The sequence below is a fragment of the Telopea speciosissima genome, chromosome 11 (assembly GCF_018873765.1).
Source record: "Telopea speciosissima isolate NSW1024214 ecotype Mountain lineage chromosome 11, Tspe_v1, whole genome shotgun sequence".
NCBI lineage: Eukaryota > Viridiplantae > Streptophyta > Magnoliopsida > Proteales > Proteaceae > Telopea > Telopea speciosissima.
In genome coordinates, this window is record NC_057926.1 from 11,213,841 (window position 1) to 11,240,431 (window position 26,591).

A 26,591-nucleotide genomic window follows, 5' to 3' on the forward strand; every position below is an offset into this window, starting at 1 on the left:
CATCCTGTTTAGGCCATCGCACTTTGGATTTCTGTTTCCATAAAAATTTTTCTTTCAGAAGCACATCATGTAGAGTCCTTCTAGCCTTTGCAAGCACCTCTCCTTTAACCTCACTTGGATTTTGATCAAACTCAATCTCTGCACTGCTCACCTTATCCTCAGCATTCCTAACATTCTAGTGGACATTTCCAAAAACTGATTTATTCCAAGATCGAAGATGAGTCCAAAGCAACTTTAATTTCGGAAAAAAAAATATAGAGAGGAGAGCCAATATAGGAGTAGACCAACATTGCCTGACACTATCCATGAAATCTGGATGGGTAATCCACATCTGCTGAAATTTAAATGATGAAATTTTTGTTAAAACTTCCATCGAGCATTCCAAAAGAATGGGAGAGTGATCCAAACAAGATCTGTTTAGATGACCCACCCGATTCAAAGTAAAAGTATTAGCCCAAAGTTCATTAAACAAAAATTGATCCAACCTGGCCAGGACTTTTCCGCTTCCTTCCTGATTATTAGACTATGTAAAAGTACTCCTTTTAAAACCCCCGTAAAAAAGATCAGTGTAGACACCACATTTTAACACCTTGGAAGTGTGTCTTGGCAATGATGATCAAGGACGTAACTCGTATGGTGACTGAATGGCAAAATCTAGGTGGCGACTCCCATTTTCCCATTTTCCTTCTTTCCCCTGGCTGCACGCCAGCGACCCTCCGTCCGCTGCGCCTACAGTCAACATCGTTAATGAACTTACCGAAATCCTCCAAAGAAGCAAAACAAGCAGGTCTTACTCTAATCTTCTTCGTAGGGTCAAGAATAGCATTAAAATCTCCACCTACAGACCAAAGTAGTATATGGGATATGACGTTCTCCCGCCGAACATAAAGCATGCACAAAAATAATTAGGACTTTTTTAGAAGAGTGTGGTACATTCCAAAGAAATATATTGCATGTATTCTTTAACCATAGTATCCTGAAGCTCAGTTTTCCAGAAAACCCAAATTCTATCATTGTTATCCACTCCATTAGAATAAAAAATATTCATTCCCAACTTCCTAATAATACTTAAAGCATTTGAAAAAGGTATTTTTGCTTTACAATTGCCACCATATCCACTTTAGAAGATGTAATAATGTATCTCAAGCGCTTAATAGAAGGCTTATTCCCCAATCCATGAACGTTCCAGAATAAAATAATTATAAAAACTATAAAGAAATAGAATTAGCAAGTCCATGGACCTAGTTACCCGACATGGCTCCAATACCACCTGAGCACCAGCTTGCTTTGAATTCCCATGAACAGGACTGCCAGGAGAGTTTCGCATGTGATCATAGGAGTGTTGCCACCCCTTCTCTTCCTCAAGACGTGCCATGAAAGCACTCTAACACCTATCCACCGCTGAATTCGATTGCTGAAGCTCGTCCAAAGATAATTTCCAATCCAAAACTTGTTTCTCACCACAAGCGAAAGAATCAGCTTTCATGAGAAGAGTTCTTTATGTTGGAAATCGAGAACCACCAAACCAAACTTCATTCACCTTAAAAACAAAGAAGCGCCAAACTTGTTCACAACCCTTAGGCATTATGTCCCCTACGTCATTCTCCTCAGAAATTTGATCCCCCTTCGAATCAGATCCTTCCTCCATAGATTTAACTTTCAAGATTCCCTCCAGATGAGCATCCAACTGCCTTCCCGTAGGACGCCATGAAAGCCTAGTTGTATCATTATTCATTCCCCTTAGGGATTTGCCATTGATCTGAACTAAGCCTTGCATTTTAGTAGTTTGAGTTTCCATTAAAGACAAAGTTTCTTTCAGCCCTTTTCCTGCGCTCGACGGATGATCCATGTGACTTTCAATCCCTCGCACAATCACCACCTCCGGGCTCTCCAAATCAGACTCCACCTCAACATTTTTTCCTTCATCACAAAACTAATCAACCTTTTTTCCAACAATAGTATTCGTCTCTTTCTCCCCTCCCTTCTCCTTAGAATCATTACACTCCAACAGGGTACCCAAAGGCTTAGCAACTTGATTGTTGTCTTCATCATCCCTACATGAGCTCTTCTATAACTCCCAATAACACGCCCTAATTTGGAGCAACTCATGCAACATGTTTTTTATCGTACACAATCTTTGTGTTGTGTTATCTAGATGGTAACACATTGTGTTGGATAGAACTTATTACATGAAATTGCTTAGATTGCAAAATTTGATTTTGTTATTCTATTTGTGCTAAAACCATTTAACTCTTACTTTCTCATTCCATATAATTCATGTGTTGTATTTTCTCTGTTTGCGTACTATTCTTTTACACTATTGTACCCCTTTAGATCTATTTATTTATATTGTTGTCTTAATGTTTACAGTCTCACTACTAGCTGTTTTGCTCCTTATGTTTTTGTATCTGTGTACATCTACGTGTTGTATTAATGTGGGCATATTGTATCATTGGACGAAAAGACCTACGATGGACCGTACAAGATGTTTTTGTAGTTTCTAAATCACTATTGACTTTGTGCCTGGATGTATGCTTGCTAAATTTTTGAGTTTTATACTTAGTTCATTAATTACTATTTATTTTTTACCTACTACTTTTCTGTTCCCTATTATGCTCAAGTTTAAGCTCTGTTTTTTTTTTTTTCATTTGATGTCTTTCCACCCTCTTTCTTTTAGGGTGTCCCCCGTATGTGACGTGCCGCATCAGCACCCGGATGCAGTGATAAGTAGGTATGGGCAAGTGAGAGAAATTATGCTAGCCTAGAAACGTAAGATTAAATTAGCTTCCTAGAACATTGGATCCTTAATGGGTAAGAGCATGGAGTTAATAGGTGTTATGAGGAGATGAGGGATTAATATAGCCTGTATCCAAGAGACAAGATGGGGGGGGTAACAAAGCTAAGGTGTTGGACAACTTCAAACTTTGGTATGCGGGAGACCAAAGTAATGGAGTGGGGATAATAGTGGATAAAGATCTAAAGAATGATGTAGTTGAGGTCAAAAGAGTGGGTGATAGGATTATATCCATCAAACTAGTGTTGGAGAAAGATGTTAATATCGTTTACCCTTACGCACCATAGATAGGATTGGATGAAAGTTGTAAGCACCAATTTTGGGACCATATGGATGATTTAGTGTAGGGTTGTGACTAGGATGAATCGATTATTATTGGAGGTAACCTGAACGGCTACGTCGGGAGTGACTATCGAGGCTATGAAGGTGTCCATGGAGGCTTTGGGGTTGGGGAGAGAAACCTCAATCCTAGACTTTGCAGTAACTTATGATCTTTCCATTGTGAACACTTTCTTCGAAAAAAGAAAGGAACACTTAGTTACCTACAAAAGTGGAATTCATTCCAGTCAAATTGATTTCTTCCTAATAAAAAGGACTAACAAATTGGTGTGTAAGGACTATAAGGTTATCCTTGGGGAGAACCTAACAACCCAACATAGACTGGTGACCCTGGATATGTGTCTCAGTGCCCAAAAGCGTAGGAGGAGAGAATCTATGCACCCTAAGATAAGGTGGTGGAGATTAAAAGGGTAGTATCTAACGATATTTACTGATAATGTGGTCAAACAAGGAAGGTGGGACTTCGAAGGAGACACCAATGCGATGTGGAATGAGCTGATGACTTGTATTAAAAGGGTTGCCAAAGATGTGCTAGGGGAAGCAAAGGGTAGTCGCGAGGCCCCTAGTGAGACTTGGTGGTGGAACGATGAGGTCCAAGCAACTATTAAGACCAAGAAAGTGTGGTTTAAGACTTGACAAAGGACTAAGGAAACATAGGATAAAATGTGGTATTATGATGCCATAAACGAACTAGGAAGATTATAGGGGTGGTTAGGGCGAATAAATATGAGGATCTCTATATCAACCTAAACACAAAATAAGGGGAAAAAGCTATATATAAAATAGCTAAGATGAGAGAAAAGAAAAGTAGAGATTTCGATTAGGTGACGTGTATCAAGGGTGATGATGGAAGAGTGTTTGTAAGGGACGAGGATATTGTGAAGAAATGGGACGAGTATATCTATGACCTACTAAATGGAAATAGGTTGAGTAGAATTGATCCAGACGAGAACTCTATTCAACACGATACCATACATCATAGATATGTAAAAAAGGTTAGTGTGACAGAAGTTAAAGAAGCCCTAAGAAAGATGAAAGTGGCCAGATGAGATTCCAATAGAAGTGTGAAAAATCTTAGGAGTTTGTGGGATTTATTGGCTAACCAAGTTGTTTAACAGAATTATGAACACAAGGAAGATTCCAGATGAAAGGAGGAGAAGCATTGTAGTCCTGGACTACAAAAATAAAGGTGATATCCAAAGCTGCAATAACTACAGAAGCATAAAGCTAATGAGTCACACAATAAAACTTTGGGAGAAGGTTATTATTGAAGCTCGTTTGAAAAGAGAGACTCATATCTCGATGAACCAATTTGGCTTTATGCCATGAAGATCCATGACAGAAGCTATCTACTTTTTGAGGATGCTTATGGAAAGATATAGAGATAGCAAGAAGGATCTCCATATGGTCTTTATCAACCTGAAAAAAGTCTATGATTGAGTCTCCCTAGAGATCTAATCCAACATGCTCTAGTGAAGGGGAGTGTCAAATAAATATATGGATGTCATTATAGATATGTATGAGGGCGTGGTGACTAGTGTGAGATATGTGGGAGGTCAGGGCAAAGAATTCTCAATTACGATTAGGTTACATCAGGGTTCAACCTTAAGTCCTTACCTTTTTGTGCTTGTCATGGACGATATAACCAAGGGCATTCAAGACAAGGTCCCTTGGTGTATACTCTTCACGGATGATATCATTTTGATGGATGAGACAAAAGAAGGGATTAACTCTAAGTTAGAACTTTAGAGGTCAACCTTGGAAATAAGAGGATTTAAGATTAGTAGAATGAAGATAGAGTATATGATATGTAATTTAGTCACACTTTGATGGATACTGATAGGTGTGAATTGAGGAAAGAGAAATACGGCAAAGTAACTATTTTAGATATTTGGAGTCAATCATAAACAAAGAAGGTGACATAGAAGATGATGTTTCACACAGAATTAAAGTGGGATGGATGAAGTGGAGAGGTATGTCCAGAGTGCTGTGTGACCAGCGTATTCCTCTAAAGCTTAGAGGAAAGTTCTATAGGACTGTTGTTCATCCAGACATGATGTATGGAGCAGAATGTTGGATAGTTAAGAAGTGTCATATTAATAATATTTGTGTAGCAGTGATGAGGATGTTATGATGGATGTGTGAAAAAATAAGGAAGGATAAAGTACGGAATGAACACATAAGAGCGGACTTAGGAATTGCCCCGATCAATGACAAGCTCCGAAAGAGTCGTTTAAGGTGGAATGATCATATTCAACGAAGACTTAGGGATGCCCCAATAAGGAGTAGTGATATCATTCTGATTGAAGGAGTTAAGAGAGCTAGGGGCAGACCTAAAATGACCATAAGAGAAGTGGTAAGGAAGGACATGCATAGTTTAGGTCAGGTCCCAAGTATGACCTCGGACAGAGCCTATTGGAGGGCAAAGATCCATGTCGCAGACCTCATTTAGCTAAGATTATTGTGACGTGTTGGGCTTTGCCATTTTCCTCGTACTATCTTTCATCTTTTTACTTATTTCCCATCTTCCATTTGTCATTTCCCATCTCTTTCCCCATCCCTCTTCTCCCATCTTTTCTTCATCTTTTTTGAGTATAACTATGTTTTCTATATCTTATTTTGTTTGGATCCATGTAGCCAACCCCATTAATTTGGGATAAGGATGAGTTTATCGTTGTTGTTGTTGTATAAAGCATAGTTGGAAAACCAAGTTTTCTGAATCGAGTTGCCTTTCAAAAAACCTGGTGACTCGGCCTGGTCAAACCTAGTCAGGGCAAGTCATGTTTTTTGTTAAAAATGCAATATGTATAAACTAAAAAATGTGTGTGTGTGTGTGAGAGAGAGAGAGGGTCTCCATTTTCCAATTTGGCTTAGACTACTTGAAAATTGGGTCATTAAAACGTTTATTATTATTGTATAGATGATCCTAACCGTTTGATCATGAGCCCAACAACGTTCACTATTTCAAAGGATTAAGAGTAAATATCATCATCCTCCCCTCTAAGTATCCATAATATTAAACCCCTCCCCCGGGTTTTGAATAATGATAATGCCCTCCCCTACTTTGAAAGATTCTATCAACTGTACCCATTCCATGAAAAAACACTGTTAAGTGATGATATCAGACTTAATATATTCATTTTGATTACATTTGATAACGGTCCGCACGCCGTTCTTTGTCGTTCTTCCATTCTTTGAGGACAAAAAAAACATGAAAATATGTTTGGGTTGCCGATTATTTTTTTGGTCTTTTAGAACAAACCGGAAGGAATCTTGCTCCAAAGAAGGTTCTTTACATACCATCTCAGACATGGTCTGTAAAGAACGAGAACAACTAACGAAGGCGTAAAACGAGGAAAACCCATGAAATTCAAGTTAGTTTGAAGTTCAGAGAGCTCTTGCCTGTGGAACCGTGGAAGAGAAGGACAGCTGCAACGCCTAGATCCCTTCAAGGTGCGCCATTTTCTCTCATCTCTCTCTCTCTCTCTCGCTCTCTCTCTCTCTCGCTATCTCTTTCTCTCTCTCTCTCTCTCTCTTCTCTCTCTCTCTCTCTCTCTCTCTCTCTCTCTCATTTCTATTGTGTGAAGTTTGTTAGCCTTATGGTTTTGGAACGCCTAGATCTAACAAAATTTGTACTTTTACACACGGTTTTGTCTCAGGAATTGGATCACCATCACTATAATTGGAAAGAATCAGCCGAATAGGTATAAATTTTAGGGATTTTATGAGCAAAATTGATTTTTAGGTATGAACTTTAGGGATTTTACTGTTATCTATTGTTACCTAAAATTGATTTTTAGGTATGGATTTTTAGGCTAGATCGATTTGTTTCCAATTTAGCTACTATTTTATATGTAATATGTCTTTTGATTTTGTATGATCTTTGTTAGATTTTTTTATTGGTATTCCGGTTCTATCTTCCTCTCTCTGTCTCTATTTTAGATATGGATTTTAGAGATTATGTATGATGTGTGTTAAGGTTTGTTGATGGATTATGTTTCTTAGGATAGAATTTTAGGGTTTTTATATAATGTGTGTCAATGTTGGATGATGTGTGTTGAAAGCAAGATTGAAACATATGTGCATCTTGGGAAAACATGGCCGGTTATGATGAGTAGGGTTTTTATGAAACACAGAATTTTTGAGTTTGAGAATGTGAAGTAGAGATAGAGGCAAAGGTTGTAGGAGGAGGTATAATACCCAATTTCATGTTTCATGGTTAAGACTCTTGGTGATAAAAACCAGCAATTGAACCAGAAAGTAACTCATGCTCGAATTTTTTTTTTATTGATGTCCTAAAACTGTAGTCTTGCATAATCTCTAACTCAGCTGAAAATTAAGACGGATATGGCCATTTCAATCTTGATGGATCAAACCCTTTTAAGAATTAGTTAATAAAATAGAAGAGTACCGGACAAATTACAGTCTCTAAAGATGGCAAGGTTCATACATCCACACATTTTGATTGATGAAAAAGCCAAGTGCCTAATTATTAAAATTCCAATAGGCTCTCTCTTTCCATTATGATTAATTGAGAAAAAGATTGGAAGAAGCGATGTGTATACTTGCATAAGCAAAGATAGACTTGTCTGTCTTTACTTTGATATATTTATATGTAATAGTAACACCCCTTATCCTTATAGCATCAAAGGTTGAAATATCAAATCATTTGATGATATAAATATAAAATAATGTAAGAAAGAGATGAAGAGAGAGAGAAGAGGAAAAAGAGATAACGATGTAGAGCTCCCTTCAATCCAAACAAGAATCTGACGTGGAAAATGCAGCTCCTGAAATATGCAAACTGCAACCTTATCCAAAACTCCAAATATTATATATAGATAGGGTTGTGGGATCCATAGTTCAGCAGCTCAATCTACCCTCAATTGCACCCCATTCTTATTGGTTTTTCAGCATACTTAGGGGTTCAGTCTGTTAGACCAAAAGGGCATGCAACAGCTATTTAGAATCTGTTTTAGGTAGCTAGTAAAGAATTAGGTGCGCAATGGTGATATAGATTTGCAGCGATATAAATAAGAGAAAGATGACATGCGGTTTTCATCCAAACCTGACCCATGGTTCAATTTCTGGATCAACCAAACTTCTCCAAATCGTGGACTAGCTTTTAACAATTTGTTTCCTTTTTATTTTATTACTATTTAAGTTGTTTGGACATAGTATTATACCACTTATAAATTCTAGATCTATTTTTAAGTCTATGTTAGCTATTTATTCAGTTAGAATCCCACCCTTTTAAGTCCATAATAGGTAGAAAATTCTTTTTTATAGTTGGTTTTTATTTCTTATTGGAGATATTGCAGCATTGCAAAGATTGGGCCACAATTCTCGTTCCAACGTCCTGTGTATAGTTGTAATAGATCTTTGTAATTGTAATCCTTATCTTTGCTGTAACTCTTACCTTGTGTAACCTTGACTAGATTAGATCCCCTTATATGTAGGTCTAATCAAAGGGCATGATTATAGGTTGTTTCCTAACCTGTACATGGTGTAAGGCTATTTAGCCATCTCTGTATTCTGAATCTCGTCAATAGAGTAAGAACAATATTCTCATATTTTCAAACTCTTCTCCATTTTATTATGGTGACAGAGCTATCCTTGGGAGGTATTCTTTCATGCCTCTGATCCTTTCACTCACTCTCTCTGTCTCCATGATGGGGGATTCTGCAAATACATCAATGCCTGACCCTTTTGCCAATCCATATTATCTTCATCATTCTGATAACCCATCTATTGTTCTTGTTTCTCCACCTTTGAATGGATATAACTTCAGTACTTAGGTTCGAGCCATGTGCATGGCCTTGAGAGCAAAGAATAAGTTGGGGTTTGTAGATGGATCAATACCAGCACCCAACTTGATATCAGTGAATTTTGCACAATGGGTTCGGGTGTATGATATGGTGACCTCCTGGTTGCTTCACTCTATTGCAACTGAAATTGCTTCCAGTGTTATCTATGCTGAGACTGCCCATGAAATATGGACAGATCTGGAGAATCATTTTTTACAACCCAATACAACTAAGATCTATCGGATCAAGCAGGAAATCGCAGATTGGAAGCAGGACAAGTTGAATGTGTTTGCTTATTTTTCCAAACTCAAAGCACTATGGGACAAGTTATCTTCCTATGTTGCCTTGTCGGCTTGTCATTGTGGATCTTCCACAAAGCTACTTGCATTCCTACAACAGAACCAAGGTATGAAATTTCTCCAAGATCTCCATGAATCTTTTCCGTCATTGAGAAGTCATCTTCTTCTCCAAGATCCATTACCACCAATTGAAAAATTGTACTGATTAGTACTCCAAGAAGAGAAACCACGTGAGATTTGTTTTGCTTTTTATACCCAGAGGCTTCGACTTTAGCTTTTAATGCTTCAAAGCATGTAAATAGATCCACACATGGGCAGAAAGAGCGTCCCCACTGTGACCATTGTAACATGGATGGCCATACTATTACTACATGCTATAAGATCCATTGTTACCCTCCAAAGAAAGGCACTGATGGAGCCGTACCTCATTAGAATTATTGTAATCGTGATGGGCATACTATAGCCACGTGTTACAAAATACACGGTTTTCCACCGAAAAAGGGCGCACAACTCAAAGGTCTTCAGGCTGAGCTACATCAATCGCCCACCTCCTCTGCTAGTCCTAGCAGCCCTCCCATCTCTGCTGAACAATAAGCTCAGATCCTTGCCATTTTACAGCAAGGTAGCCACACTCAATCTGTAATTCTCACAGGTATTGCTCTTACTTCTATGGCTCCTTCCACCGGCGATTGGGTTCTTGATTTAGGGGCTAACGAGCATATTTGCTCCTCTAAACATTTTTCTTCTCCAACTAATACCAGTACCATGAGCGTCCAGCTTCCAGATGGGTCTCGGGTCCCTGTAACACACGTTGGATCCATGTCATTTTCTGATGATTTTCATCTCACCAATGTGTTACATGTTCGTTCATTCAAATTTAACTTGAAAAATTACCAAATCTCTCAATTGTTTTGTAACTTTCTTCCCTCATTTTTGTATTTTTCAGGACCTATGCACAAAGAACACGATTGGACTGGGACATGTACATGATAGCCTCTATTATCTCTCCAATCCCACTTCCCTTCATACCACTTCCCCTCACATTGATAAATGGCATTGGAGACTCGGGCATCCCTCAAACTTGCGGTTACAGAGCATCACAAAGATTCATCCCTCTATTACTTTTTCTAATGATATTTGTATCATTTGCCCTTTAGCTAAACATTCACGCTCCTCCTTTCCCACTAGCACTACCTGTAGCACCACTCCTTTTGAACTCATTAGTTGTGATATTTGGGGTAAATTTCATGTTTCTAGTCATTCTGGTGCACAATATTTTTTAAAAATTATTGATGATTACACTCTATGCACATGATTATATTTGATGTGATATGAATCTGAAATCATGGCACATTTACATGCCTTCTTGGCCCTTGTTACTACTCAATACAATCACAAAGTTAAAACCATTCGTAGTGATAATGGGCTTGAATTTCTTGATAAAGAACCCAACAAACCTTTCGTACTCTTGGACTCATCCACCAAACTAGTTATGTCTCCACAGCAGAATGGAGTTGTTGAACGCAAGCATCGGCATCTCCTTGAAGTTACCCGTGCATTGCGATTTCAAAGCCACCTACCACTCAATTTTTGGGGGTAATGTATTCTTACAACGGCCTATGGGGTCAATAAATGTCCCATGGTTCTCTTAGCGAAGTCTCCTCATGAATTGCTCTTACATGCCCAACCATCTTATGAGCATTTGCAGATTTTTGGTTGTCTTGTTTTTGCTCACAACCATTCCCCAAATCGGCATAAGTTGGGACATAGCAACTAAAACCATTTATACATCTCGAGATGTCATCTTCCATGAAACCATCTTTTGATCCATTCCAAGATGTGTCGTCCCCTTCTTCTTTGACTCTAGGTTTACCTACCCCAATCCCTGACACATTTGCTACACTTTTTGACATTATTGATGTCCCTCCTCCTGTTATGCCTAACATACCTCCTCCACCAGATGAGGACACACCTACCCCTATCACTGACCCTCTTTCTTCATCCGTCCCAAGCCAACATGTCCCTGCCATCACCACCTCCAATGATACCACCTCTTCTGACCTTTATGCCCAGCGTTCCCATCATCCCCCCACCTATTTACAAGATTATGTCTGCCACAATGCCATCGCGGATACTACCTCCACATCGCGTTCTCGTCCAGGTATCACTCATCCCATTTCTCAATTTTTAACATATGACAATCTCTCTCATGATTTTGTTGTTTTTCTCACTTCTGTTGTCTCCGCTGTTGAGCCAACATCTTTTGCCCATGCTGTCAAGGATCCAAAATGGTGTGATGCAATGGCTACTGAAATTACAGCTCTTGAACGCAATAGGACCTGGACCATTACAACCATACCCTCTCATAAGAGGCCGATTGGATGTAAGTGGGTCTAACGGGTAAAATTCTATTGTGATGGTACGGTTGAACGCTACAAGGGTCGCCTTGTGGCAAAAGGATTTACCCAAATAGAAGGGTTGGATTATCATGAGACATTTGCTCCAGTAGCTAAGCTCACTACTGTTCATTGTCTATTGGCTATAGCTGCGATTAAAGGCTGGTCTCTTCATCAATTAGATGTCAACAATGCCTTTTTGCACAGTGATTTACAAGAAGAAGTTGACATGACTCTCCCTCCTAGTTATTGTAAGAAGGGTGATAGTCGTGTTTTCCGCCTTCATAAATCGCTTTATGGTCTTAAGCAGGCTAGCAGAAACTGGTTTGCTAAATTGTCTACAGTGGCTGATCATTCTCTATTTACCAAAAGCACTGCCTCCGGCTCTACATTTGTCTTGATTTATGTCGATGATCTCTTAATCACTTGTGATGCCTTTGATGACATCTCCTCTTTAAAGGCTAATCCTCACAACACCTTTCATATTAAAGATTTGGGGCCCTTGCAATATTTTTTGGGTGTTGAGGTTACTCGAACATCCTCCGGCATCTTCTTATGTCAGAGGAAATACACTTTGGACATATTAAGTGATATGGGCATGACAACATGTCTCCCTTCTCCCACTCCAATGGAACAACACCTCAAACTTAACCTCACTGATGGTGACCCTTTATCGGATCCAGCTCTGTTCTACTGTCTTGTTGGTCGACTACTTTACCTCACAAGACCCGATATATCTTATTTGGTCCAACTCCTAAGTCAATTCATGCAAGCTCCAAGGACTTCTCATCTTGATGCTGCCTTGCGTGTTCTATGCTATTTAAAACAAAGCCCATGTCATGGTATATTCTTGTCAGCATCAAGCTCCATTGTTGTATGAGCTTTCTTAGATTCTGATTGGGCAAGTTGTTCAATGACTTGTCGCTCCACGTGTGGTTACTGCATTATGCTTGGTGATAGTCCCATTTCTTGGCGCTCCAAGAAACAAACTACTGTTTCTCAATCTTCCACTGAATCTGAATACCGGGCAATGGCCCACGCTTCATGTGAACTTCATTGGCTCACCTATCTTCTTGCTGATTTGGGCTTCCCCCGTCTCAGCCGGTGACTCTTTATTGTGACAATGAGGCTGCTCTCCACATTGCTGCAAATTCCGTCTTTCACGAACGAACTAAACTTATCGAGCTTGACTGTCACTTCATTGATACAACGTGGCCTCATTTGCATGGCTCATCTCCACACATCAAATCAACTAGCGGATGTCTTCACCAAACCGTTAGGCAAGGATCATTTTCACACATTGACATGCAAGTTGGGTGGGATTCCTCTCTTTCAACCCCCTCCAATTTGTGGGGGGGGGGGGGGGTATTGGAAAAATTGCAGCATCGCAAAGATTGGGCCACAATTCTCGATCCAACGTCCTGTGTATAGCTGTAACAGATCTTTGTAATTATAATCCTTATCCTTGCTGTAACTCTTACCTTGTGTAACCTTGATTAGATTAGATCCTTATATGTAGGCCTAGTCAAAGGGCATGATTATAGGTTGTTTCCTAACCTGTATATGGTGTAAGGCTATTTAGCCATCTCTGTATTCTGACTCTCGTCAATAGAGTAAGAACAATATTCTCATATTTTCAAAATTCTTCTCCATTTATTATTTCTTTTATTATTACATTATTTGGTCAGTTAGGGACTCTCCTCTTAGCATGTGCTAGGGAAGTAGTTACCTTATCAAGTTTGGGTTATTATAAGGTGGTAACAAAGCATGGAATTTGGCTTTGGATTTGGGATAGAGTAGCCAATTGCACCTCTTTCATATTGGTTTTTCAGCATACTTTGGGGTTTAGTCTGTTAGACCAGCGGGCATGCAACAACTATTTAGAACTTGTTTTAGGTAGCTAGTCAAGAATTAGGTGATTTTGTAGGAGCTACTTTGGGGTTTTTTGAGTAATGGGTACAAAATACAACCTTGGATTTCTTGGTATTCAGTTCTATCTCTCTCTCTCTCTCTCTCTCTCTCTAAAGTTGAAGATAGATAGAGAGTTGCGGGTGTTAGATTTACATGGGTTTCTACAGAGTCATCAATCTGTTGTGTGCTTCTTTGATCTATTGTGTGCTTAGAACCTAAAGCCAAATTCATCTATTGAGTGCTTCTTTCCCTGGTTCATCTTAGCTGCTAAAATACCCTTTTGTCTTCACTGATTGAATACTACTTGATGGGTCTTTAGCTCAAATTGGTAGAGCACTTAGAACATGAGGATGTTCCAAGGGGATGGTGGTTCGTATCCTCCAAGGCCTTTTTTATTCAAATGTTCATAGCATAGTCAGTTATGAGTTATGACACCAATCCACACAAGAACCCTATTTTTAATAGCATCTTTGAAATTTGACATATTTTTATAATTATTTTAGTTATGTTATTGAAATATTTTAATTTTATGCGAAGGTTGGTAAGAGAGAAAATGATTTTACAAGTATTTTTTGGTATAATTTAGAAGAAAATGGCATTATTGTAATTAAAATCAAATTTGGAAGAACAGGTTTTATCAAACACCATTTTTCGTTTTGAACACGTTCTTCAGACCGTTACCAAACGGTCATTTTCGGTCACAAAACGTCGTTCCAGACCAAAAATGCCAAAGAACATTTTTGTCCAAAATGGGTGTTCTTTGTTCAGACCGTTACCAAACGTAGCCTTAAACTTGAATATACCCTATATAGTGTGATATTCCAAGATTACCCTCCCTAATAATAAAAAACCTAATTGAATCGAAGAACTTCTTCGTTCGAATTCTCTTCTGTGAACCCATGTGATTGAGGCTGAGATTCGCCGGTCGAAGACTGTCCCGGATTTACCTGAAAATTGGAAGAGAATTGCCCTCCAAGCATATTGCAACTGATTATGAGGCTGAGCTGGAAAATGATCACGTTTTGCAAGGATTAAAATCTATGAGTACAGTCACAGCTGTTGAAGATTGGGGCAGAACAGGGGACGGAGAGGACCAGTTTGAGCCAGTGTCTTTGAAAGACCAAGAGAAGAATGTGCTGGATTCTTTGGGTAATGTGGATTCAGTTCGATCTTCTAATTCAGATAATGTGAGCCAGTTATCTACAAATGAGGCAGCCTTGGAATCTTCTACTGGAAAAGCAGGGGCATTGGACACTTTTGTAGTTATTGACATGCAAGTTCAACCTTCTTGTAGTCCTACCTCACAGAGAAGAGATGGGCCTGGCCTCAAGCAATCCTTGTCTGCAGCTAGTTTCGATTCGTCCTCTGGTTTCTATGGAGAAACTGGGTATTCTTCGCCTGTTGCATCACCCACAAAACCTCAGCCTAAATCTATTATGCCAAACGTTTCCCCAGAACTACTCTTGCATCTTGTGGATTCTGCAATAATAGGAAATCATGAAAGCTTAGAAAAACTGAAGGCTGTTGTGTGGTAAGGAGATTTTTGGGAAGGGAGAGGAAATTGATTGCATTGCCGTTTTGGTAGTAGACTCCCTTATTGCCACAATGGATGATGTAGAATGTTTTGGAATTACCTATTTAATCCATAGAGATGGTCTTACAGGTTTAGGGTATTTAAGAAGAAGAAAAAGAAAAGAAGTAGAGGGGAAGAACAGGGTTTGGTTGGTGGCAACCACGGAGTTTGGAGGTTTGAGTTGGGTTTTAAATTAGAAAACGGAGAAGATGAGAGATGAAGGAGAAGTCGTCGAGGATTTGGTGGCTGAGGTAGTTAGATGGGTTCGGTCATTGATTGTAGAGGAAGAAGAATAAGAAGAAACCAAAAAAAAAAAAAAAAAAACAAACAAACAAAGTAAGAGGTTAGCCAATTAACGGCTTTTGCTTTTTTTTTTTTTATTTATTGCAATTGAAGGGTAATATCATCTTTTGAACTGTTGTCTTAATACCGTTAGCCACTTAGGGTACGGTTAAACAAAATCTTTCAAAAGTAGGGAAGGGCATTATCATCATTCAAAACTTGGGAGAGAGATTTTATATTATGGATACATAGAGGGGAGGGGGATGATATTTACTCAAAGATTAATTTAGATTATTATCCCATCTAATCTAAAAGTTAATTACTCTTAGAAAGGCAAGATGATTATTCATCAATTATCCAATGAAATTGCATTGGAGAGAAAGAGAAATATCATGCCTTGAAGGTAAGATTGTCAAATTAGAATTTACTTTTTTTGTGAGTTACAAGAAAGAATTACTATAACTTATTTAATTAGTATATTTATTGATTTATTTACTCAACAACAAACAACCTCACTAGTTCCTTTAATTTGAAGGCAACATGTCATGTGAATTCCACTTCTTCTCCACGTCACGCTTCCCTCTTCCCAATGCTATTAATCAATAAATCACCTCTCCCTTCCCCTCCCTTTTGTTAATCCTTTCAAATTCGTTTTTTTTTTTCCTTTCCTACTAGTTTTATCTTGTCTGGTACGTTAAACAGGTTCTAGGGTTTCCCTTGGGGAACGGCGTTTTGGATTTTTGAAGGGTCACTGGCGACCTCTAAGCATCGGACCCTCATTTTACCTTTCTTCCCGGTATTTCTTCTACCCCCTTTTCACCCCACATCCCACTTTCTCTTACGCCCTTTCTGCTTCCCATCTAACCCCTCTGATTTTTGCAGCCCGAGGCTGTGTATTGAGTCTCGCTTTGCTCTTCTAGAGCTCTGCTTCTCTGAGGTCTTTTGACTCCTTCGGATGTCTTCCCGACACTCAAATTCTCACTTCACCCCTATCACTGGGCTTCTGATCGATGCAGCGATCAGGGCAATAGACATCACAGTGAAGCGCTGCCCGGTTACACTTGGATTTCGGCGGTTAATACTTGCCCCCCTGATGCTCCAGATGCTGATCTACGCTCCCTCCATGGTTTCACTATGGGCTTTCCTAAGCCCCAGCGGGAGGTCCTTGGGAACTTTTTGGGCCTCCTGTGGAAACCTCTTGGTGTGCTTTCCATTAGATGTTTTAAAAAAGCATGTTTCTCGGCAGAATGTCAATCATTTGCACAACGCGATTTGATCTTGAAGCTGGCCCCTTGGTGGTTCAACACCCTCCTAATGACCCTTATTTTCGTTTAGAGAGAGAGTCTGTTCAAATTTGGGCTCAAGTCCATGGCATCCCTGAAAAGTGCTTCACTATCGCTTCGGTTCGATAGGCCATTTCATGCGCTTGGAAAGCAATTGATGTGCAACTGAATTTCTTTGAGTTGGGTCTTCCAAGGGGAACAACAAGAGTGAAAATTTCTTTCAAGAAACGACGTTCTGTCAGCATATCTTCCAAAATTCGGGACGAACTTGGTGTTGGCCACCCTGTGGAGATTTGCTATGAGTTGTTGCTTTTCTGTGAATGTTGTGGGCGAATATGCCATGACATACTTCACTGCCCATTCCTGAAGGGGGCACCTGATCCTAATCTGCTTCCTATGGGGTTTTGGTCCTCCCAATACAAGTCAATGTACTCTCAGTACCCAATCAGCAAAGTAATATGAGGGAAGCACAGTCATCGTTAGCAATGGATGTGTCCTATGAGGGGGGGGGAAATCTATGGACAAGGCCCCTGTACATCAGGCTTTGGTTGAGGACTCTTCTGTCTCGGTCCCAGCAGTACATCCCACTTTTACCCGCTAGGATTCAACTAGAACTTTTGACTCTAAGAATCTACCAAAGCTGAATACAGTGCAAGCATAGACCCACTCCAATGTTTTCTCTGTGGCAGAAGAGATGCAGTGGAATCTCTTAGATTCTATGAGTCCGATTTTTGTGCCAGCTTCCATACCCGCCTCTGCTCCTACGATGGTGATACACTAGGCATCAGAAACAATTTTTTTCCACAACACTGTTATCACTAGTGTGGGGTGTTCTGGCAAACAAGTTTCTCAGCAAGCATGTTCTTCGGGTACTCTTGTGGGAAATCCGAGTGTCCTCCCCATTTCAAAGAAAAGAAAGCTCACCTTCCCCGATTAGCCCTCTAGAGTATCATCTGATTTTGAAAAGATCAAAGATTCCCTTTCACAAGTTCTGGAACTGTCCTCTACCCCCCAGCTGCTCCTTGCTATGCTCCATGACTGGATTTTTGCCGTTTCTATTTCTAAACTGGATGACTTGTCCTCTGCTCCTACTCTGCAACCAACAATCCCTGCCTATTCTGTCTGTAACCCGGAAGAATCCTACGCTGAACCTCAGGTAAGTAACTCTATCTTTTTTTATTATCAAAACTTTTTTTTCATTTTTGGTCTATTTTTACTATTATTATGCTAAGTTTCTCTTTGTCTTGGTACCTGCTTGAAAAAAGATATTTGTTGGCGGCTTTCACCCCCGCAGGTTTTCATTTTGCTTTTTCTACATCTCGCTGTTTTGTGTTACTCTTGCGCATTTCATCTTATTATTATTTTTTCTGGTATCACTATTGTCACTGATCTCTTTTTAATACTTTGTGGTTAATTTCTTTCTACTCTATGACCGGGTGTAGTGGTATCTTTTCCTCCTTTCTTGATCTAATGTGTTTCTTGTTTACTGTTTGTTGGATAAATATAAAAATTCTATCTTGGTATGTTAGGGGTCTCCATAACTGCTTCACATGATAATGTCTTGCTCACCATATCTACAAACAATCTCCTGATTTGGTGTTTTTATGTGAAACCAAAGTGATGGATTACTCAAAAATACACTGTAAAGGTCTGACTGATAAGTTTGTTACTATGGCTTCTCAACCCAGTGAGGGATCCAAAGGGTTGAGGGGTGGGCTGTGGATTCTCACGACACCTAGCCTTCATTGCACCATCCTTAGAGTACATGGGAAAAGATGCTTTATTTGCTCCCACATGCTTCGGTTTGAGAGTCTTGGTTTCTAGCCCTTGTGGTAGCCAGTGGCAAAGGGAGGGGACCTTGCGAGCAGGGCACTACTTATACAATAAGGAAGAAAAAGTTGCAAAGAGTAGTGAAAGAAAGAGTCCATCTATTCTGCTTTTTCCTGAGAGAGAGCTCATTTTGTTATTGATTGTCTCGATCCTCAGCACATTCTAGTGCTTTTTTTTTCGTCTAGTTATCCAATTTGTTGCATTTGCACTAGATTCTTGATTTTCCTTTGTTTCTGGAAATTTTTGTGATCGGATCTTGGTTATGGACCTAAATTTATCAGCCATTGTTCGCTTATTGCTCTGATCGATAGAAGCTAGAAGCTCTTTCCGGACCTTATGAACTAAAACGTGTCAAATGGTATAGGGTTTCTGTATGCTTCAAAATAAAAGTTGACTTATGGGTTCATTTTGACGAACTCTATCACTTGATTATCACGACCGTTCTTACCAAAACGACGGTAATTCGTTTGTGGTTCATTCTCCAATTAATAAGCTTCTCTCTGGTTCCAACTACTCGTCGAATTCGCCATCTTTTGATGTGTTAGATGTTGGATTCTGTTGATTCCTTCCTGGGATTTTCTTGCCGAGATACTTGCGCAAGGGGTATCCACCATGGAAGCGATTCTTGTTTCGGTTATTGCTATGTTTTGTTCTAGGTTTCATGCTAGGGCTCACACCGTTTGCTGAGTCAAGGGAGTTTGAGGTTTAAAGTGTTGGTGAAGGAGGCAGGAGCGGCGGAGGTGTTGAGAGAAGTGGAAGAGAGAGGGAGCGAACGAGCCAGGAGGGCGAGGGAAAGGAGGTGGACTGAGAGGGCTTATTAGACTAACGTAAAATAGAAATCCCATCTTTGTCGTCGTTCATCAACCCAAAAAACCAAACCAGACATTAACACAGAGGGAGAGCCCATAATTTAGATCAGGTCTTAGCTTGAATCTCAATGGTTGCAGGCTTGCAGAGACAGCGATTCTTCGACAGATAAAGAAGGGTTGGGGTTGCTTCGTGTAGAATTTTTTTCTCAGAGTTATGCTTATGAATAGCCCAAAAGTTCACTTACATTACCATGTAAATAGGGGAAATGGAGCATCTACTGTACGTCTATACTCACCAGAGTGAGGAAGACGGTCGTCGGGGCCTTTAAAGAACTTTGTCGACTGGGTGAGAGGAAGAAGAAGGGTTTGTGGGTTTTTTAATTGAAAGGGTAGATTAGGTATTCGCCCACTAAGAAGGGCAAAATTGTCTTTTAAAAAATATTATATAGTTGACATCACCACTTAACAGCTCTTAACTAATGGTAGGGGGTCTGTATGGAATTAGTTTGGTAAAGCAGGGGTGGCGTTGATATTATGGTAGTTAGTGGGTGTGCCTTAAAATATAGGCAAACATCAAGGGGTGGCGCTGATAATTTCCCTTTATAAAACCACCAAAAATGCGAGGGGCACCAGGCGCGCCACGTTTTTGGCTGCCCCCCTCGGGATGAATTTTGGCTCTCTCTCTCTCTCTCTTGTGATCTCTTCTCCGCCCTTCTTCTAGCTCTCTAAACTTTTTGAGAGTTAGGTTTTGGAAACCCAAATCTATGACTGAGGAACTGAAGAGAATCTAGGATTGGCTTGAAGAACCTTAGCTGCATCATTGGAGGTGCAGATCTGTTTACTTGGAGTGCTCATTGGAGGAAGAACCATTGTCTATTGGAGGTGCAACACTTGAGGCTCATCAGGCTAGCAAATTTATATTAATTCTTGTTGTTTTAATTTTATGATTATTCATGGGATGTGAAAGTAACCCGAATCGATTGTTTTCCGCTGCGCATTCAGGAATGGGATGGATCCCTCTTTCCATGGGATGGAATAGAGATGTGTTTTCTCAATGACATGGATCCCATTAATTTTATGGGATGTCAAAGAGATGGACTAGGCATTGGTTTGTCATACCAAACCCTAATAGGGTTCTAATAGGGCACCATGGGCGACCATGGAAAACCTTAAAAATTGAAAATAGGATGCCCAAGCCAGTTTCGAGTGCCCTAGGGACAACTCTGGAGATCCCAAGAGTTGGGAACTCACAGTATATTGTTTATTGGTTTACCATGGTGAACCATCATGATCCCATGTACCGTAGCATTGCCTACAGTCTTATGGTCTGATCATGAATTGAACAACTACCACCTAGAATTTAGAAGGAATTGCATAAAATTTAAGTAGAATGGATAGCTTACAATGGAAGTTAGCTTATAACAACAGGAGGGGAAGCTTCTAACCTGGAAATGAATCAAGCTCCTCCTATTCCATGAGCTCCAAGGTAAAGGATGAGTTCTCAACCAGTTGGAGTGAAGATGGAGCTCAAGAACAGCTTGAATGGCTGGGACAACAATGGAGTCACTTCTCTTTCTTCCTTCTCTCCTTTCTTCTTCTTCTTCGTTTGCTTGCTCTCTACGTTCTCTCTTTTCTCTAGGATTGGGAAATGAAGTGAAATGAAAAGGAGGCTAGGGTTTTACTAATTATGGATAAGGATACTAAGGGCTGTTTGGTTGGGACTTGGTTTTAGGTCTTAAATGTGTTTAAAACATAACTGGGCTAAAAAGGGTATTAGTTTAGGTGTATGGATGACTAGGATAAGTCAATTAGGTCTAAATACACCAAGGAATATCCAATTCTGGGAAATTTAAGCCTCTGCAGATGATCACTGCGGTTGATGTACCGCATTGATCGGAGGGTGCCCAGACATGATCCGTAGAGAGCATATCTGGCAGATTTGAACTCCAAATGCAATGGGGTTTTCTCCGGGGTGTTTGTACATGCAAGGGGGACATAAATGATTAATGATATCACACATAAAGGCCATATAAGGTTTATCTAATCAAGAGATCTAATGCTCGATGCTCACCTAGTCGAAGTCTTCCTCCGGAACTCCAAAGAACTTTCTCATCTCGATGCAAACTTCACAAAGACACCAAGTATCGATGATATATGACATTGGAATCTTCTTTCGGTATTCTTCACTTTTGGGGCTAGTGCTTGGAGGATAGTCAGTGAACTTATGATCAATGAATCTTCCCCACTTCTGATTGAGGAATCTCTCTTCGACATATTCCCCCGTCCTCGGGTCGATGATCTTATGTGTTGGCTTAATCATTAGCTTGAATTATTCGCAGGCATCAGGAGCTTCCCAAGCTACGCTACAGTATACACACATAAGTTCAAATTAGTATGGATTTGGGCACTGGTGCAATAGCGGGATTGCCCCCTTTTAGGGTGGGCCGGTCATTTCGTCCCCTTTGTGTCTAGGCATGGGTGGTACACTCCCCTATAGAGAGCTTTTTTCCATAATCGAGAGTGTCACGGATTGCGACAATGATTCTTTGACCTCATTGGTCATAATATTGGTTTCATATGATAGGAGAGAGCATTGCTTGACACTTGAGAAGGATTTTTCCCCCCTTAAATCAACAGAACTTCAATGGTACTAACCTCACATATTATGTGCGCCTTGATAAACCCAAAATCACACCGGCCAATTATAAGCTACCACGTGTCCCGACCTAAGCAGGGAGACCATCCCAAGGTCGGCCACCTCACTTCTCCGGATGGGAAAGGACCAAGTCCAACTACTACAGGCTACTATAACCAAGGACCAAGTCTAGGTACTACGGGCTACTACCATCAAGGACCAAGTCTAGGTACTACAGGCTACTACCACCAACGATCGAGTCCAAGTACTACACGCAAGCTACCACCGCCAACAACAAGATATACATCATCTCATGGGTACAGGGCACTGCCTACCAACAACATAGTCCCAGATGGACTCAAGCACCAAGGATCCTATCCAACACACCAAGACTTATGAATGTCTATCTACCAGGAACATCCACCCTACCGGGACTCTACCTCCCATAGGGGGACAACCAACCAATAGAAGAATCCTACTACCTAGGAACTCTATCTACTCCGAGGGTTACTCGTCATCAACTGGGACTCTCTACACCGCCACACTCCACTATAAATGTGAAGGTACTCTACCCCATCAACCCATCTCAAATTCTAACTATTCATCTGTTTGCTCAGAGAGATCTAACTTAGGCATAGGAGAGTCCTAGGCCAGAACCACACCGGTTCTCCTTTGTCACCTAGGTCCTCTTGACGCAACAAATTGGCGCCGTCAGTGGGAACGATGCTAGCCATCATACATACTAGCTCGATTCCTCAACTACTCAATGGCACCATGGGTTAAGAAGACCTCTTCCTCCACCAACAATGCTGCGAGGGAGAGGAACGGATCACCTCCTCCAGAGAGCTCACGTCGCAGAGCCAATGACCATGTCTCTTGATGAGCACATTTATGTGTGAAATCTTAGGGCATAAAGCATATATTTTACCACATTGGACAGAGTTACTTCGGCGCTTTCTTATGCTTTTCAGGTTTTAGGTGAATTCTTGTGAAAATGGAACAAAATATGCTAAGAATAGCCGAAAGCGCCCAGGAGTCGAGAAAATCAAGTTTGGATTGAGCACTGAAAGAATCACGCCAATCAATCAAATTTGAATGTGATTACAATGGGCCCCTTAGCATAATTTTGAGGTGTTAATAGTATGGATGCGTATCCCATTGAGTCAGCTTCACAACGGTTTAAACGACACTTGATTCCGAGTTGAAACGAAGAAGTTACGGTCGTTTCCGTCGATAGGGGTTTGTTTGTAATTATCAAAAATTGGCTAGGGACAAAGTAAAGCAAAAGTTCGGATTCGAGGGGCGTTAGCACAATTATCAGAAGTTATCTTTCCTGTTAGCCGAACGATTCCATTTGAAAGGCTCTGAAGCAGTCCAACTTCAACTTGAGATATCTTGGGCTCTCGAACTCCAAATTGGATGAAATTTAGGTCTATTTTGGGTGATTTTTTGCAAGGAATGCAATAGTGAGGCCTATATAAGCACCCCATGCTCCACATTTTTTGAAGGACAGAATGGGTATTTTATTTGTTGAGTGGAAGCCTAGTCATCACTTTCTCTCTCCTTCAACTTTTCGAGGGCACTTTTGGAATTTTACTATGGATAGATTTCTTTTGAAAAATATTCTCTCATCCATGGAAGGTTGAAAAGTCAAAGATGCTTTGATCTCATTGCTTGGAGAAGACACCTACAAAGAAAAGGAAGCACAAATTTAGAATTAGAAAGTTACTTTTTGAAAAATAGAAGGTTTTTGTAGCTAGGATTTGTATCTTTCTTAGTTTCTATTTTTCTCTTTTTTCTTGGGATTCAAGTAATGTAAAGAAGGAAGGAGAAGAGAATATTCTCTTCTCTTAGGGAATATTTCTCCTACCTCTTATCCTCTTCCCCCTATAAATACCCCTTGCCCTCTGGGTTGTAACTAGTTAATTTTTTAGTTAGTTCTAGTTCAGTTTTTAAGTTAGTTTTAGTTTAGTTTTAATTCAGTTTTTAGTTCAATTAATCAGTGAAATTTCTTCTTCTCTTCTTCTAGTTTTTGGCTTTCTAAGTTCTAATTTGATTTAATGCTTTCAATTCTATGGTTGTAATGTTTTTTATTCATGCTTTAATTTTATGTCTTCAATATGGTTGTAATAATTCTAGTTTAGTTTCAAGCTTTCTAGTCTAAGTTCCTAAGTTGATGACAAGACTTGGACATTTAGAAGAGGAAGCCATGCAAGGTTTGTTCAAGTATCCACTTTTTACTCTCTAAACTCTTAAACTCATTCTCCCTCTCTTCTATCTCATTCTCTCTTCTTCCATCTCATTCTTCTTCTTCTTCTCCCTCTATTTCTTTTTTTTTTTTTTTTTATGTGGTTATGGTGTGTGGGTGCAATTTATCCCTTCCAATCCGCGTTAGTTTTATAGGTTAGATGGATATGTGTTAGGACGCCAATTTAATTCACTAGATGCTTGTGAGTTAGGATGTGTTAATTTGTTAGTTTAATTAGTTTAATTTAACGCTTTAATTTGGTTCACTTTACATTACTTTAAAGTGAGTAAAATAGGATGGCGTATATCTCCTCGTGTTCGACCCGTAGCTACGATTGACCCGTACGCTTGCGGTATTATTTTAACTCAAACATCTCTCAGGAGAGGGAGATCCCAGAGAATGACCAGGTTGAGGTAGTTGACCTTAACCCCGAAGTAGTCTTGGAGCCAGTACCTGACCCTAATGCACCAGCGACTGTGGGTCAGGTCAATGAGTTGCAGCGACAGATCCTTAATGACCAACGACTCTTTCGAGACTACTTGAGGCAGCGAGAGACGTCCCACCACCATAGGGCGTTGCCACCACCAAGGACAAAACCCATCCCTCGACAATAGTAAAACCCTAGGAGGTCGCCTCCTAGGGGTGAGAGGTCAAAGAGACTCGCAAGGCGTGCAAGTCCCACTCACCAGCAGGGAGATCCTTCACAGCATCCCAGGAGAATGGCGGACCTGCCAGAACGTTCAGGACATGGGGTGACACCAACACACAGGTTTATGGTACCTAGTCCAGAAGGTTCAATTAGGATGTCAGTGTTCCAAGGTCAACTAGGGGGAAGTCACACATCAAGGTGGAGCCGGACCTACTGAGAAGAAAGTCCCTCACCTTCACGCCAAGGTTCGTCGTGCTGTGACCACTCACCATCCCGTCAAAACTCACTGCAGGAGGGAACATCAAGGAAAGGTCAAGAGCGAGGTCATAGTGAACGCCCTGCCAGGCGTGAAGGACAGTCACGAGAAGAGGAGCTAGACAAAAGACTCCAAGATTTGGACGAGAAGCTGGAAGGGCTAAAGAAGCAGACCAAGGGTGAGATGCACTCAGTACCTGGACAACATCCCTTCTTGGCAGAGATCATGGCAGCCACACTCCCCTCCCAGTTCAAGCTACCAACTTTTGAACTCTACAGTGGTACCACAGACTCTAATGACCATATCAATTACTTCAACGGGATGATGACCCTTTACAGGGGATCGGACGTGGTCTCCTGCCGAGCATTCCCTGCATCCCTCAAGGGTACAGCTACCTCATGGTTTTCCAGGCTACGACCAAGGTCGATAGATTCGTTCATAGAACTCTGCGAGCAATTCATCACCCGCTTCCAGAGCATCGTCAAGCAGAAGAAGACCACGGTTAATCTACTGAATGTGGTACAGAACCCTAGGGAGTCCCTCAAGGAGTACGTCACCAGGTTCACCAAAGAGTCCTTAGAGGTTCGAGACTTAGACAACCAGACCTAGCATGTAGCCTTAGCTGGGGGCATCAAAGATCTGACTTGATCAAGGACCTGGCACGACATGAGACCAGGACCATGAAGGAGCTTCTAAAGCGGTGCAACAAGTTGGGTATGGCCGAGATACTGTAGGCTAGAAAGAAGGTGATTGAGGCCAAGCCAAAGGATAACATGAGGTCGATGCTAGATGATCGTAAAGAAAGCAAGAGATTGAGGACCGAGCGCCGACAGGAGAAGGGTGACCATCAGTCAGGACAGACCAACCGTCGCCCAAAGAGAAGCGATCGAGCAAGCAGCCTTGAGTTCACACCCCTGAATACCACCAAGTCTCAGATCCTCATGCAGATCCAGGATCGTGACCTACCGTATTGGCCATGACCCATGCTAGACAGGACCTTAGAAGCGTAACCCCAACAAGTGCTGTCTCTTCCACAAAGACATTGGGCATGACACAGAGGATTGCATCCAACTGAAAAGGGAGATAGAATAACTTATAAAGGCAAGGAGCTTGAACAAGTATGTGAAAGGAGGACGTGACGGCCGTTCGGGCCAAGGAGGTAGAGGTCGTGACCGAGAAAGAGAAGAACTAAGGAGGGAAGAAAGAAGGACAGACCGAGATAGGGACAGAGACCGCCCAGAAGAGTGGAGAGATGTAGCAGAGCCAAGTGGCACCAAGGGAGCCCCCATCCTCACCATACTAGGAGGACCAGGGTAGGAGTCTACCCAGAAGGGCAACGCCCATGCCAGGTTCGTGGGAGTAGCGGAGAAGTCGAGCAAGATAGCCAAGACCAAGACGGTAATCTCCTTCTTAGATGCAGACCTGGAAGGACTAAGCTTTCCACATGAGGATGCCCTAGTAGTACAGGTGGAGGTAGCCA

At 40.8% G+C, this 26,591-nt stretch overlaps 1 protein-coding gene across 1 annotated transcript; it reads left to right on the forward strand.

The window, feature by feature from the left end:
• The first annotated feature begins 8,940 nt into the window (after positions 1–8,940).
• On the forward strand, positions 8,941–9,444 carry LOC122644781. The gene has a single exon (XM_043838165.1). The coding sequence runs from the start codon at positions 8,941–8,943 to the stop codon at positions 9,442–9,444; it is 504 nt and encodes a 167-aa protein (XP_043694100.1).
• Positions 9,445–26,591: the final 17,147 nt, after the last annotated feature.